This window comes from Anolis sagrei, chromosome 6 (assembly GCF_037176765.1).
Source record: "Anolis sagrei isolate rAnoSag1 chromosome 6, rAnoSag1.mat, whole genome shotgun sequence".
In the NCBI taxonomy this organism is placed as follows: domain Eukaryota; kingdom Metazoa; phylum Chordata; class Lepidosauria; order Squamata; family Dactyloidae; genus Anolis; species Anolis sagrei.
Genome location: NC_090026.1, coordinates 12895088 through 12910683, shown reverse-complemented (window position 1 = coordinate 12910683; position 15596 = coordinate 12895088). Strand labels below are relative to the sequence as shown.

The window sequence follows — 15596 nt, the reverse complement described above, 5'->3', positions numbered from 1 at the left end:
AATGGTCCAGATTCCCACTATCCTGGTCTAATGGAAGGATTAGCATTGTTAGCAACACTTTTCCCTCTCTTTTAGCTGGTTTTTCAGTATCTTATATCTGGGCCTCTTGGGACCAAGTAGGGAATTGTCATACACCAGAGCAGGAAGACCTCTGATCTTAAACACCACACCAGCTTGGTATAATCAGCAAGCAGTAAATGTAGTAGGCAAAGCAGTAAAAATAGTAAGAACAGTAAAGGTCCAATATATAAAATACTTCGTAAGCTTCAAGGGAAAACAAGATCCAAAGGTACATAAAAATCCATGAAACAAGGCACTTGAATCCATGAAAGTAGACAATAGGAAAAATCTCATACATAAAACTGGAACTTGGCAAAAAAACAAAAAAACAAACTTGGTACATGAAGCTAAGAGCACTTGAAAGCAAGATTGTGATTAAATTCCAACTCTTTTCCATGAATCAATATAAGGCTTTTCCAGATACCAGAACTGAAAGAAAAGCATTTCTCTTGACCTTACTATCAGATAAATGTTTGTTATCTTTCTTTGCCTATAAACGAGCTGTCTTAGTCTCTGAAGGCTCTGTCTCTGTTTACAAAAACTTTTCTTTCTATCTAAACTCTCATTATCTTCTCTCTCATTAACTTCTGCACCTGACAAATCATCCTCAGACATTTGCTCTGGGAAAAGCTGTGAAGGGCCTCTCCCAAGAATGTGGCCTTGTGAATATTCCTAAGACAGCTCAGGCCTATCATCTCAGTTTAACTCAGGCCCAAGCAAACTCTCATCCCCAATGCCAACAGATCCAGGCCACCATCAGGGACATCATCCCCATTCCCAACATGAGCATCAGACACAATCATAGGGTGTACAGGCCGACATACAACAGGAATGAAAGATAAACAATTTATTGTCTTAGGATTCGCAAAGGGCAGCCTTACCAGAAAAGAGTGGCATCCAGATAGCAGGAGTTGCAATGCCCTTGAATGCCCTTCTTCCATCCCGAGAGATGCTCCATGGCCTCATCACCCAATGGAGGTGGAGGTGTGTCTTCTTCCACTCGCGCACTGGCATAGACACGGAAATCTGTGTAAGGAGAAGGGAGCAAATGATGCAGGATAGGGATGGAACCACTTGGCTTCCACTTTGATGTCCATGTGGATCCACCCCTTACAGATGTCACTGAACTACAATAGCCATCATCCTTCACCAATGAACACCAAGGTGGTTGGGGTGGGTGGCATGTGCCTCTCAATAACATCGAGAGGACCACATGTTTCTCAACCCCTGGAAGAGAATATGGCAGTTTCATTTCCCAAGTTATGCATCAGCCAATCTTGCAATCCAGTTTGGGAATCATTGTGAAAATAGAAGAAAGTAACTTGTGGCTGTCAAAATAATATTAGCTATCAGCACTGAACAATATTATGCCCTTGTTTAACAATATGCCCTTGCTTCACCCCAGAATAACACATGAAAGATTTTTGTTGTTGTCGTGTCAGGAGTGACTCCTGGTGTGAGAGAATTGGCCGTCTGCAAGGACGTTGCCCAGGGGACGCCTGGATGATTTTGATGTTTTTATCATCCTTGTGGGAGGCTTCTCTCATGTCCCCGCATGAGGAGCTGGAGCTGATAGAAGGAGCTCATCCGCCTCTCCCCGGATTTGAACCTGCGACCTGTTGATCTTCAATCCTGCCGGCACAGGGGTTAAACCCACTGCGCCACTGGGGGCTTCCCCATGAAAGATAATAACATTACACTTGGCCCTACACATTTGTGGGTTTCACTTGGATGATTTGATTACATTGGCCAACACAAATTTTGGTGCCTCAAATGTTATACCTGTTTCTGGGAATATTTGACTTGCTGGTTCCAAAAATGACACCGGTTTCCCCCTATCTGCTCTAGTTTTTGAGATACAAAACATATGCCATCTACCAGTTGTCATCTGCTCGTCTACAGAAAACCATGATAACCATATCTAAGAAACTAGAGCTCTGGTTTAGACCTTACCCAGGGAGTTGCATCGCAAAACAGGATTCTCTAGCTGCTGCAGAGCACCGAACCTGGAATCAGGGCGACAACGCCGTAGCTTGACAAACAGGGCTTTGTTTGGCTGGCAGTGGAAATAGCGGACCCCTCGATATTGCCCATCGGTACAGCCTGAAGATAGTGGCTCCTCCTGGGAAGTGTAGAAGGCATGCTGCATTGGCGATATGCTATAAAGTCTGCACCCCTAACCTGAAAATGAAGCTACCTTGCCTATTTGAATGCTTGGATGGGGAAATGGCAGTGGGAAGGGAAAGAGAAAGAAGGGATAACAAGAGGCAAGCAGCAGCCGGTCCAACACCCGGGTAATGCTTGGCATATACACTAGTTATGAGAGATTGGCTTATATAGGGTATATATCATTTACCATTACTATTATCACTGCAGAAGGCAGATTGGAGGCAAGTCAACTCTTTCCTCATGTACTGTGAACCAGGGAGAAACACCTTTTCTGAATTTGCTTTGTGAGGCTGAATGTTCCACTGTTCCATATTGGCAGAAAGCCATATGGAAATACAGAACAGTAAGATATCTCCAATTCATCTAGCTGTGATGAGAAGCTGAGCATATCTAACATTTCCTCATTCTTACCAGCTCCAGCCCAGCAATGGTCTCAGCTACATCAGGCGGCTTCCCGATCCAGCGGATCACCCCATAGATTGGTGGATTGTTAACCTCCACCACAGAGTTGATCTCTAGGAGATGGTGGTTATACTGCTCATCACTGTCATCATCATCATCCTCTTCCTCCACCTCTTCCTCTTCATCTTCATTCTGTTTCAGCTCTAAAGGTCCTACTTCTTTCTTCTTGGAGCCCCGTGGGTCATCAGAAGGGACTCCTCTTGGGATTTCCTTTGGAGAACACTCCTCCATCCTGGGAGGGTAACGGATGGATGACAAGGACAAGCAATCCTCATATTCCTCTGAGATGGATGAGGATGAATGGTTGGCCAATATCTCAGGACTTCTATCGACTTGTTCTTCAGGGAGGCAGAGATGGTAGGAGGAAGAGGAGGGAAACATATGAGATATTGCAACAATACAGAAGAATAACACCCCTGAAAACATGGTACCCATATCCACAGTTTCATCTGTGCCCGGAAAAACAATATCTCTAAGAACTTGCTAAGTGCTCCAAGCAATTCTATGGTAAACCTCGCTGAGAAGTGACCCCATAAGAATTATATCTGCCAAAAACAGAATTAATTTTGTCCCAATTAGACAAAACCGTGGTGAAATTGCCAAAGATGGGGGGCATTTATAACCAAATTTACCTTAGAATTTGGCAGTACTGAAAAATGAGTATTGGAAATTCCATAAGCTATTGGAAATAAGTGCATCATAACCATATCAAAAATGTAAAAATTATGTTGCATCCAATCTATTGTCAAAGGCTTTCACATCCAGAATCACTGGGTTGTTGTAGGTTTTTCGGGCTGCATGGCCATGTTCTAGAAGCATTCTCTCCTGATGTTTCGCCTGCATCTATGCCAGGCATCCTCAGAGGTTGTAAGGATGCCTGCCATAGATGCAAGCGAAACATCAGGAGAGAACGCTTCTAGAACATGGCCATACAGCCCGAAAAACCTACAACAACCTCATGTCAAATCTGTTTGGCAAATGTGAATTTCCATGAACATAGAGACCACCTTTTGAAAACCACTAGTCAAGAAAAGTATGATCTTGTTTGAAGTCGACCCTTTGAACAAGTGATATTCACAATCATTTATGTAATGGCACACAGGTAAATCAGCTGTTAAACTGAAGGAACATGTCTTTAAACTGCCAAGGATAAAGACATGCCACTACAAAAATATATTTGTTGAGCAGAGTATGGCTGTTTCGTTGGAGTTGTAATTGCAGTTGTAATTGCAGTTGCCCAAAAGCTATACATTCCCTTGAAACCTCTTAGTTAAACTATGCACTCAGAGATGAAAAACAAAATGTGTAATGTTATTATCTTTAATGTGTAGTCTTCTTTAAAATAACAAATTTCTTATATATATATTCAGCATATCAGTCCATAGTCCAATGTCTTTAAGCATATAGAGTCCAAACTGTATAATTGTACTCACTGAAGTCTGGAAAGAGACAAACTGCAATCCACCTCCATTGAGGTCTGAAAGCATACTGTATCACAAAAATGGAGTCCTGTGTCTGAAACCACTTCCATGTCAAAGAGGTACAGTCAAACTGACAAACCAAAATGTGCATACAATATAGGTTAACAATTACACACATTTACAAACAGTGGAGGCTTGGAAGGTTGCTATTTCCAACAATGAGGGGATCTCAAATTCCTCCCCACCTCAATGAAACCATTAACACAACGGGGTATCACTGTTTTTGGAAAGGCATGACCTTTTAGAGATCATATCCTTTTGGAAAACCAGGAATCTCCATAGCCTTTTGGAGGCGTGACCCTTTTGGAGATTAATTGTATCCACACTATTTGGAATAACCATAACCCTTTTGTAAAGTATGATCTTCCTAAGAAGAGTTAAATACTTGTTTGAGTGAATCTTCTCCTTTGTGGTGAATATTCATTAGCATTCATGCAAGGCAAATTAGGTTTCTCAGCTGTTAGACTGATATACCTGGTTATCTCTCTGAACTGTTAGGAACAAAGATATGCCAGTGCACAAAATATATAGCAGAACTTCAGAAGTGTTATTTCAGTTCCCCAAAAAATCTACTCTCCCATAAAATATATTGGTTTTTAAATCAGGCTCTCAAGAGACCAAAAATAAGTAGTTTTCGTTAAAAGTAACATAGTTACAAACTTCATGTATTCAGTATACAGGTACATTTCTAATTGGTTGATAGTTTAAACCTATCAACCAAACCATTCTGTTTTAGTCTCGTCTTTATTGCATACAAACTAACACTCTCTTCAGTCTAATAATATGAGGGGTGCTCATTAAAGATTTCCCCTGACCCACTTCTTGTGGACAGAGAGCAATGAAACTTGGCACAGTTATTAGTCCTTCTCTCCATCGGTGCGACCTAGGGGCACACATTTCTCCCACCTTTTCAAGCAACTGTAAACACCTTGCATGTAGAAGTTGACAGGTTGCTCCAAAAACCATGTTGTCTCATCATCTGAAAAATGCTTGCCCTTAAAAAATAACTTCATTGTTGGAAAGAGGTGGAAGTCCAATAGTGCGAGGTCAGGTGAATAAGGGGGATGTGGTAGAATTCCAAAGCCACAGGAGCATACTTCTATTTGGGCAACATGTGAGTTGTGAACTCATGCATTGTCTTGCAGAAGGTGGACACCTTTTATGACCATGCCATGTCTCTTGGTTTTGATGGCCTCCCACAATTTCCATAGCAGTGAAGCATGTATGCCCCAGTGATCATGGTCCCCTTTGCTAGGAAATCCATCAGTATGACTCTGTGCTGGTCCCAAAATACTGTGAGCATGACTTTGCCTGCCGAGAGTTGGGCACGTGCCTTCTTTAGAGACAGTGAGTCATGATGCTTCCATTGCATTGACTGGAATTTAGTCACAGGATCATAGTGATGGACTAAGATTTCATCCTGTGTGATCAATCTGTTGAAAAGTCCTCCTGATTTCCATGGCACATCGTCAATAAAGAGCATTCGACTCGTTCCTGCTTCTGGAAAGGTGCAAGCAGCCCGGGGACCTAGTGAGCGGATACCTTATGGATGTGAATATGGTCTTAGATGATTTTTTCCCATTGACCCCACACTAATCTTGACATTTTGAACTAGGTGGTAAATTGTTACACAGCGATTTTCCAAAATGGCGACCTCCACTTGCTGGATGGTGTGTTTATCAATAACAGTGGTGTCTCGCTGGAATTGGAGCTGTTTGCACCAAAGTCCAACCGCATTTGAATGGACAATGCCAGTTCTTGACTACATCATATGATGGGAATCATCATAGTAAGCAATATGAATTATATACGTAACAAATAACCAGTATAGATGGCTTATAGAAGGTTGCTATTTCCAACAACTGTTGTACTGCTGGACAAAACATGGGATAATCAAGCATGGTGCAAGAAAAATCCCAGTATCTGATCATTTGGGGATAAATGGGGAAAGTCGCAACTGAAATGCACATCTTGAACTTGTCCCAGATGTTTTGCCATAGCTAATTTACTTCACTGTTTTAGGAAAAGGGTTCACAACCAATATACACATACCCTTCCATTTAAATGCAGACTCAACAACAACAATAATAAAAACATTGTGTGACATGTGACCAGCAATGTTTAACAAGCAAAACCCCGAATGGTTTCTCCAGAACTGCAAACATGGCAGGGCTCACCTTTAAATACTTTAGAAATTGGAAGAAGCATCCCAAACTCCGGAGACGGCATACGGTAGAGGATATGGTCTTTGAAGCGACCATCCCATGAACCCACTGGTTTGTCCTAGAAGGAAAATGCAAAGGTAGCTTGTCATTCTATAGTGTGGGTTCTTTGGCATGGGGAGGGGAGGTGGTAATCATGTCTCCTTACATAGGAGTGCCTGGTTTTGATAGGGAATAGTAGGGGCAGACCTTAAAGTATCCCAACCCAACACAAAATGAGACAGTGGCTGCTTATTGTCTATACTCCTGTATCAGACTAGAAACTTCAGTCAAAAAAATCAACCCACCCCCAAACCTGGGTCAACTTACCCATGCCAATTTAGGTACTGAACCTTAACTCTTGTTTTAGAAAGGAACTATCTCTTTCTCAAAGTGGCAAAAGGAAATAACTTTTGTTCTGTCTCAGGAGAACTTAAAATAAGAACCTATCTCTACTTCTGGCCTTTTTGAATGTCTGGAGGAGAAATGATAACAACAGTGTCCACCTGAGGCAGCACTAAAGCTTTCCCTTTTTTGCCAAATGACTTCAGACTTATCCATGAGTTGTAGTAAAATCCATAATTTTGGCTTCCAAAATTGCCCTAAACTTATGCATGTTATTGACTTATATATGAGGTCATACAGCATCTTAAATTGGGACAGGCAGGCTCCAGACCATGGAGAGTCCTTTGAGATCAGACTCACAGCAGTGGGTCTAGCATTGTCCAACAAAAATGATGTAGTTATCTGGAATGTATTACTGGTTACTATTAATTTATTAATGGCCCGGTCTATGAGTTTGGATCATGTTATTTTAATGTTTTTGTTATGTGTTTTTAATGTTTATGCTTTCATGTTTAAATGTCCTTTTATCTTAGCATTAGTTGTTTTATTGAATTTATGCAGAGTTATGTGTTGTTTAGATTTATGATTTGGTTTTTTTGTACCCTGTTTCCCTGAAAATAAGACAGTGTCTTATATAAATATTTGCTCCCAAAGATGTGCTAGGTCTTATTTTCAGGGGATGTCTTTTTTGTCATCAGAAACCAGCATAACCAGACAAACGGTGAATCCTATCAATAATTTCTTGTTACTGCCATTATTTCCACGCACAACACACTGTCTGGAGACTGTAAAGATCTCCAACAGCAGTTCCTGGACCACTTGTACAGCAGGGACTGTACTGCAACTTCCAGCCACCAGGGGAAGCTAGGTCTTACTTTCGGGAGAGGTCTTATATTTAGCAATTCAGCAAAACCTCTACTAGGTCCTATTTTCAGGGGATGTCTTATTTTCAGGGAAACAGGATATGTAAGGCTGCTGCTTAGGCCCCATGCGACATTGCAACAAGAGGCTCAGGCGGTGAAGAGGAGGAGGAGGAGGAAGGTAAGGAGGGCGAGGGGAGAGCTGCCCCCTCACCCTCCTTACCTTCCTTTTCCTCCTCCTCATCACTACATAGGGCCTCTTGCTGTCGCTTGGGCCCTGCGACTGAGGAGGCATTGTGGGGCCCAAGCGGCAACAAGAGGCCCCATGTGGTGACGAGGAGGAAGAGGAAGGTAAGGAGGGCAAGAAGGGAAGGTGAGGAGGCATCCCTACTTCGCAGAATTTCACTTATCGCAGGTGGTCCTGGAATGTAACATCTGCGATAAGTGAGGGATCACTGTACTTTGTCTTGGGAAGAATACTGACAACAGTTACCAAGGGAATGTACAGGCAAATAAACAGTGCAAATAAGAATTCTAGGTATGAATAATTTTCAGTGTCTCACTTCTTCAAATACTAGAAAATTTGGAAATTTTTGTTCTGGGGAAAGAATTCGAATGGGGAGGACAATACTCTTACTTGTATTGCTTCACATCCGTATGTACACTACTCTTCTTACCAAAAGAATCCCCACAAAGACCCCCGTTTCCAATTTCTTGGGAAGATGGTCACAGTACACCACAGTGCCGGTAGGGGTGCTGTCTTCCATCCTGAAGTAAACACGGTCCCCAATCTCCAACCCTGGAGAGGACAAGGGGTCTCCTGATGTCAATTGGATTCGAGCACATTCCCGGATCCGGTCTCTCAGGGGCGCTGGTGGGCTGCCCTCCGGCGAGTCGTCTGGCTCAATTCGATTGGCAGGCACAAAGACGCCACAGTTTTCCCGGCAAGAGAAGAACTTCTGGCCTTTGAAGGAACCATCAGTGAAGCCTCTCCCAGCAGCAGAACCCTATAATGAAGGGAAAATAGAGTTTTAAGTGTTGGTTTCTTTATCGTAGGGTGCATATATTAGACTATAGAATTAATGCAGTTTGATGCCATTTTAGTTGCCATGGCTCAATGATATCGAATCATTGGGTGTGATGTTTGGTGGGCTATCAGCACACTTTAGCTAAAGATCTTGTAAAACTGCAACTACCATGATTTTATGGCACTGGGCCATAGCAGTTAAAAACATCTCAAACTGCATTAATTCTGCAGTGTAGATGCATCTTATGGGTCTGGAGACCAGGTTCAAAACCTCACTCTGTCACAGAAACCTGTTAGATATCTTTGGACAAATCACAACCTCTCAGAATAGGTAATTCTATATTTCTTCAGTTTAAAGATGCCATTGATTATAAGACACACAACAATTTCAGTACCACCAACAGAAAAGGGCCATGTATGTATATGTGCATGTATATGTGTGTGTATGTTTGTATGTAAATGTGTGTATGTATGTGTGTGTGTGTTTGTGTGTATGAATGAGAATGATCCACAATTATAAGACACAGCCCATAAAAGATATTTTTATGGAGGGAAAGCACATCATAGGTGGGATCACTGCCCTATACCTCAGGATCTGATCCCAGATTATCTGCTTTGACCTGGAATATATGAGTCTACACTGCTAGATAATCTGGGATAATCAGATAATCTGGGATCAGTTTCTGGTATATAAGGCAGGGTAGATCATCCAACCTTAGACTCAAAGAAATACAGTATTCAAATAGCAATAGGATATTTCAGGTGCCAACAATGATCCATTGCTAGTGGTGTCCAACTGTATTAATTCTACAGTGGAGAAGCACCCTTACAATTACCCACAATCCATTATATCCTCATACTAAACCTTCAAGGTAGGTTAGACTGGGATCCCTTTTACACTGCCATATAAAATCCAGATTATTTGCTTTGAACTGGATTATCTGGCAGTGTAGACTCAGATAATCCAGTTCAAAGCAGATAATCTGGATTATTTGTCTTCATAATCTGGATTATAAGGCAGTGTAGAAGGAGCCTGAGCCACCCAACAACATTTGCACACAGTGATATCTGCCAGTGAGCAGAGAGGTCCTCTTCTCATAAGAACTCACCACAAGTTCCACCCCAAAGATGACACTCGTATCATGCTTGCTCTTGTCGATGGGTCCCCGATATCGGATGATGCCCTGAACTTTCCGCCCAGAAGCAGACGTGATCTGGACCTTGACCCGGTCCCCTTTCCGGAGGGTGCTCAGCCGGCGCATCAACTGCTCTTGTTTGAGGAGAGCCAGGCGTTCATCTCCATTGGTCACCGCCTCCAGGAGACCCGACTGGGACCCACTCAGTTCCCAAGTGGCCCACGGAGGCACCCAGACCATCTTTTCCGTGTCCACAATCTTGGCACAGAATGTTCCGTCTGGGGAGTTTCCTTGGGGGTCTTCTTGGCTCAAGAGGCTGCCTTTGGATACCTTCACCTCTCCACCTGCAGTCGTTTCTCCCATAAAGCCTTTCGTGGCAATGAAGAATCGGCGGGGCTTCATCACTATAAAAGAAGAAGAAACAGACTTATTTATTGTCAGCTCTCCATATTTGTGGGTTTGACTTGTGAGCTTTTGATTATTCACAGATATGATTAAAATGTTTTATTTAGGGATGTCTAGGTCCTCAGGTGCAACTCTCAAGGTCAACTTCATTCTGCACTTGTCATATAGTCATGCTGGAAATTCCACACTCATCTTTTAGTGCAATTTGATCTAAAGGACTATGGTTACATAAAGGTAAAGGTAAAGCTTTCCCCTGACATTAAGTCTAGCCGTGTCAAATTCTAGGGGGGGGGGGGGGGCTCATCTTCATTTCTAAGATGAAGAGCTGGCGTTGTCGGTAGACACCCCCAAGGTCATTTGGCCAGCATGGGTACATAGACACTGTTAATTGAATGCAGTTTGACATCACTTTAACTGCATGACTTAATGCTATGGAATCCTGGGAGTTGTAGTTTGGCGAGGTGCCTGCATTCTTCAGCAGAGAAGGCTAAAGACAGTGAAAAACTACAAAACCCAGGATTCCACAGCATTGATTCAACGTGGAGGGCTGGTTGCATAATTAAGAAAACATGGAAATGTTGCTTTTTGGGGGACTGAAAAAAAGTCGATATCTTGAGTAGAGAATTGTGGGAGTCAGAAAAGTTAATTTTCCCAAGTGGCGATAGTTAACTACAGGCAGGTCCCAAGTTACAAACATCCAATTCATTAATGACGCATAGTTAAGAACGGGGGTGAGACAACAGCAAGTGAGAAATTTACCTCTAGGAAGAGAAATTCACTCCAGAAAGTGTTGTTAAGGGGAAAGGGGGTCTCCACTTAAGCTTTTTAGCCAATCCTTGTTTCTGCAACAAGTCAATTTTGTTCAAAATCCATGAATACACACACACGCTTTGGATAACATAGGGAAGGGTTAGCATCCCTGTGGTGTTTGTTTTGCTGTCTGTAGGGGTGTGTGTGTATGTATTGTATGTATACATATATATACATACACACATACACACACTCACATAAGGTAAAGGTAAAGGTAAAGGTAAAGGTAGTCCCCTGACATTAAGTCCAGTCATGTCTGACTGGGGTGTGGTGCTCATCTCCATTTCTAAGCCGAAGAGCCAGCGTTGTCCGTAGACACCTCCAAGGTCATGTGGCCGGCATGACTGCATGGAGCGCCGTTAACCTTCCTGCCGGAGCGGTACTTATTAATCTACTCACATTTTCATGTTTTCGAACTGCTAGGTTGGCAGAAGCTAGGGCTGACAGCGGAAGCTCCCCAGGATCGAACCTGCAACCTTTCGATCAAGAAGCTCAGCAGCTCAGTGCTTTAACCCACTGCGCCACCGGGGGCATACATATATGGAGCCCCCAGTGGCACAGTGGATTAAACTGCTAAGCTGCTGAGCTTGCTGACCAAAAGGTTGGCGGTTTGAATCCGGGGATCGGGATGAGTTCCCACTTTTAGCCCCAGCTTCTGCCAACTTAGCACTTTGAAAAAATGCACATGTGAGTAGATCAATAGGTACTGCTTTGGCGGGAAGGTAACAGCACTCTATACAGTCATGTCAGCCACAGGACCTTGAAGGTGTCTATGGACAATGCCAGCTCTTTGTCTTAGAAATGGAGATGAGCACCCACCCCCCAGAGTTAGACACGACTAGACTTAATGTCAAGAGGAAACCTTAACCTTTACCTTATCTATATATCTATACATATATACACACACATATGCTTTGGATAACATATGGAAAGGTTAGTAGTACCCTTGTGGTGTTTGTTTTGCTGTCTGTAGGTGTGTGTGCGTGTATGAGTTACACTTAAAAAATGTACCTGTTCCGACTTACAAACAAATTTAACTTAAGAACAATTACAGAACCTATTGTGTTCTTAGCCTGGGAACTGCTTGTACTGCCAAGTACCACACCATTAAACAATTAAAAATAAAAGCATTACAAAAAAAGGAACACTTAAAAAATTAAAAGGCCAAATTAAGAAGAGACCCCGTGATGTATTTGCTAAAAGCAGCAAAATAATAAGTCATAATTCTGCTTTCCAGAATCTGGAAACAACACCCGGAAAATGTCCTGTCAAGGCTGCCAAACAAACAGACTTCTGCGAGTCACTGTGGGCCCTTCCAGACAAGTCCTATATCCCAGGATCTGACATCAGGCTTTCTGTTTATCCCAGATTATGTGGCAACGTGGATTCATATAATCTAGTTTAAAGCAGAAAACCTGGGATCGGATCCTATGATATAGGGCCTGTCTGGAAGAGCCCCGAGTCCTTGAAATAAGTTTCTTCTGCAGAACAAATTAATCATGAGCCAACAATGTCATGCGGCGGCTAAAAAAACAACCAATGGGATTTTGACCTGCATAAATAGGACTCTAGTGCCTAGATCCAAGGAAGTCATACTACCCCTCTACCCTGCCTTGATCAGACCACACCTGGAATCACACTGTGCCCAATTCAGGGCACTGCAATTGAAGGGAGATGGTGACAAGCTGGAATGTGTCCAGAGGAGGGTGACTAAAATAATCAATGGTCTGGAGAACAAGCCCTATGAGGAGCGGCTTAAAGACCTGGGCATGTTTAGCCTGCAGAAGGGAAGGCTGAGAGGAGACATGATGAGGGCCATGTATAAATACGTGAAGGGAAGTCATAGGGAGGAGGGAGCAAGCTTGTTTTCTGCTGCCCTGGAGAGGAGGACACGGAACAATGGCTTCAAACTACAAGAAAGGAGATTCCACCTGAACATTAGGAAGAACTTCCTGACTGTGAGAGCTGTTCAGCAGTGGTACTCTCTGCCCCGGAGTGTGGTGGAGGCTCCTTCTTTTAAACAGAGGCTGGTTGGCCATCTGTCAGGAGGGCTTTGAATGCCATTTTCCTGCTTCTTGGCAGAATGGGGTTGGACTGGATGGCCCATGAGGTATCTTCCAACTCTAGGATACTATGATTCTATGAACAGTTAAAGTGGAGCTAAACTGCATTCATTCTACAATGTAGATGCATGGAAGTACGATCACGCAGCTGTATTTGTGCAGTGTAGACATTCCAGATTATTTTCCGGCACATAGGTGGACCTGTGTTGGTTTGTGAGAAATGAGAAGCACTAATATGTATTTCTACTCCTGCATTATTAGAACTCTACAAAGAAATGCGAAGGGAGCAGGAGCAAAGAAATACCTTCCTAAGGAGTGATAAACCCTCTCAATTTCTTCTTCTTCTCTATCACTTCTTTTAGGCTTTTGATTGATATTTTATCTGAATGCTTTGCTTTGCTATTGGTACAATTATGTACTTTCCTCCTTCTGTCCTTCTTGTGGGCGACTAAAATAATCAGTGGTCTTGAGAACAAGCCCTATGAGGAATGGCTTAAAGACCTGTTTAGCCTGCAGAAGGGAAGGCTGAGAGGAGACATGATGAGGGCCATGTATAAATACGTGAAGGTACAATTGTGTACTTTCCTCCTTCTGTCCTTCTTGTGGGAGTTGAAGTTCAAAACACCCGGAGGGCCCAAGTTTGTCCATGCCTGACCTACATTGTAGTTTGGCACCACTTTAATTGCCATGGCTCAATGATAGGGAATCTTGGGATTTGTAGTTAGGCAAGACACCAGCACCCAGTCCTTGTTATGTTTATATACATATATATTTACTTACATATATATTATTCTGCCAACTTAGCAGTTCGAAAACACACAAATGTGAGTAGATCAATAGGTACTGCTCCAGCGGGAAGGTAACGGCGCTTCATGCAGTCATGACCTTGGAGGTGTCTACGGACAACATCAGCTTTTCGGATTAGAAATGGAGATGAGCACCACAACCCCAGAATCGGACACCACTGGACTTCATGTCAGGGGAAAACCTTTACCTTTATCTATATTTAGATTGTACACCTCTAACACTTTTGATGGAGCCCTCGGTGGCGCAGTGGGTTAAACCCCTGTGCCGGCAGGACTGAAGACCGACAGGTTGCAGGTTCGAATCCGGGGAGAGGTGGATGAGCTCCCTCTATCAACTCCAGCTCCTCATGCAGGGACATGAGAGAAGCCTCCCACAAGGATGATAAAAACATCAAATCATCTGGGTGTCCCCTGGACAATGTCCTTGCAGACGGCCAATTCTCTCACACCAGAAGCAACTTGCAGTTTCTCAAGTTGCTCCTGACATGACAAAAAAAAAACCCAAATACTTTTGATTGTTTATTTCTAAAGCGACACATATCTTGGATGTTACTATACAAAGAAACTACAACAGAAACAACATCCAGAACATTTCCCTTGCAGGTCTGTCAACATAGTATCAATATCATAGTATCCACAACTATGTAGCAGAGTTTAGGAAATAGATAGCTTCCTCCCTACTAGAGTCCCTTCCACACAGTCCTATATCCCAGAATATCAAAGCAGAAAATTCCACAATATCTGAGTATGGACCCAGATAATCCAGTTCAAAACTATGGGATTTTTTGCCTTGATATTCTGGGATATAGGGCTGTGTGGAAGGGCCCTAAATGTGTTGGACTACAACTCCCAGTCTAGCCATGTGGCCAAGGGTGATGTGGTTCGTAGTCCAACACATCTGGAAAAGCAAAGAAACAAAATAAATATCAGTCTCCCAATGAAAAAAAAAAAGCAGATATGGTTCTTGTGGGTTTTTTCGGGCTATAGGGCCATGTTCTAGAGGCATTTCTCCTGATGTTTCGCCTGCATCTATGGCAAGCATCCTCAGAGGTAGTGAGGATGCTTGCCATAGATGCAGGCGAAACATCAGGAGAAATGCCTCTATAACATGGCCCTATAGCCCGAAAAAATCCACAAGAACCTAGTGATTCCAGCCATGAAAGCCTTCAACAATACAAAAGCAGATATATTGCATTTCTCTTCTCCAGAGGACAAAAGAGGCCTCATTGGTGCAATGAAGCTGCCTCTTCCTTTTTACAACTTACCTGGCAAAGTTGGCTCAACTTTTTTTGGGGCAGCAAATACAAGTTGTTTCCCCTCCAGGACAAGACTTGCTTGACTCGAGGAAGTGGCTCGTGTGTTTTGCAGAAGCGGAAGGCGAAGAGAAGCCACGCCAGGAAAGAAAGAGAGAGCCAATCAAGGCGAAGAGGTGGGGAGAGAGAAAGAAAGAAAGAAAGAAAGAAAGAAAGGGAAAGGGAAAGGCCAAGGCCAAGATAATGGCCAAGGTGATGGCCAAAGCAAAGCAAAGCAAAGCATCTACATTAGGCATGGTCAAACTTGGGCCCTCCAGGTGTTTTGGACTTCAACTCCCACAATTCCTAACAGCCTACCAGCTGTTAGGAATTGTGGGAGTTGAAGTCCAAAACACCTGGAGGGCCCAAGTTTGTCCATACCTGATTTACACTATAGTTTGGCACCACTTTAATTGCCAATGCTAGGGGACCTTGGGATTTGTAATTAGGCAAGACACCAGCATCTTGGGAAGGAGAAA

The 15596-nt window shown here is 43.0% G+C and overlaps 1 protein-coding gene across 1 annotated transcript in view; it reads right to left on the bottom strand.

The window, feature by feature from the left end:
- LOC132777700 (ubiquitin carboxyl-terminal hydrolase CYLD-like) overlaps nucleotides 1-15191 on the bottom strand; it is a 29399-nt gene extending 14208 nt beyond the window's left edge. The window contains exons 1-7 of the mRNA XM_060780117.2: nucleotides 15091-15191; nucleotides 9715-10145; nucleotides 8256-8585; nucleotides 6350-6455; nucleotides 2641-3029; nucleotides 2014-2182; nucleotides 942-1086 (exon numbers count right to left, since the gene is read on the bottom strand). Coding sequence (XP_060636100.2) covers nucleotides 942-1086; nucleotides 2014-2182; nucleotides 2641-3029; nucleotides 6350-6455; nucleotides 8256-8585; nucleotides 9715-10143 — 1568 coding nt within the window. The 5' untranslated portion in view covers nucleotides 10144-10145; nucleotides 15091-15191. The remainder of the gene's footprint in view (nucleotides 1-941; nucleotides 1087-2013; nucleotides 2183-2640; nucleotides 3030-6349; nucleotides 6456-8255; nucleotides 8586-9714; nucleotides 10146-15090) is intronic.
- Between the last annotated feature and the right edge of the window lie 405 nt (nucleotides 15192-15596).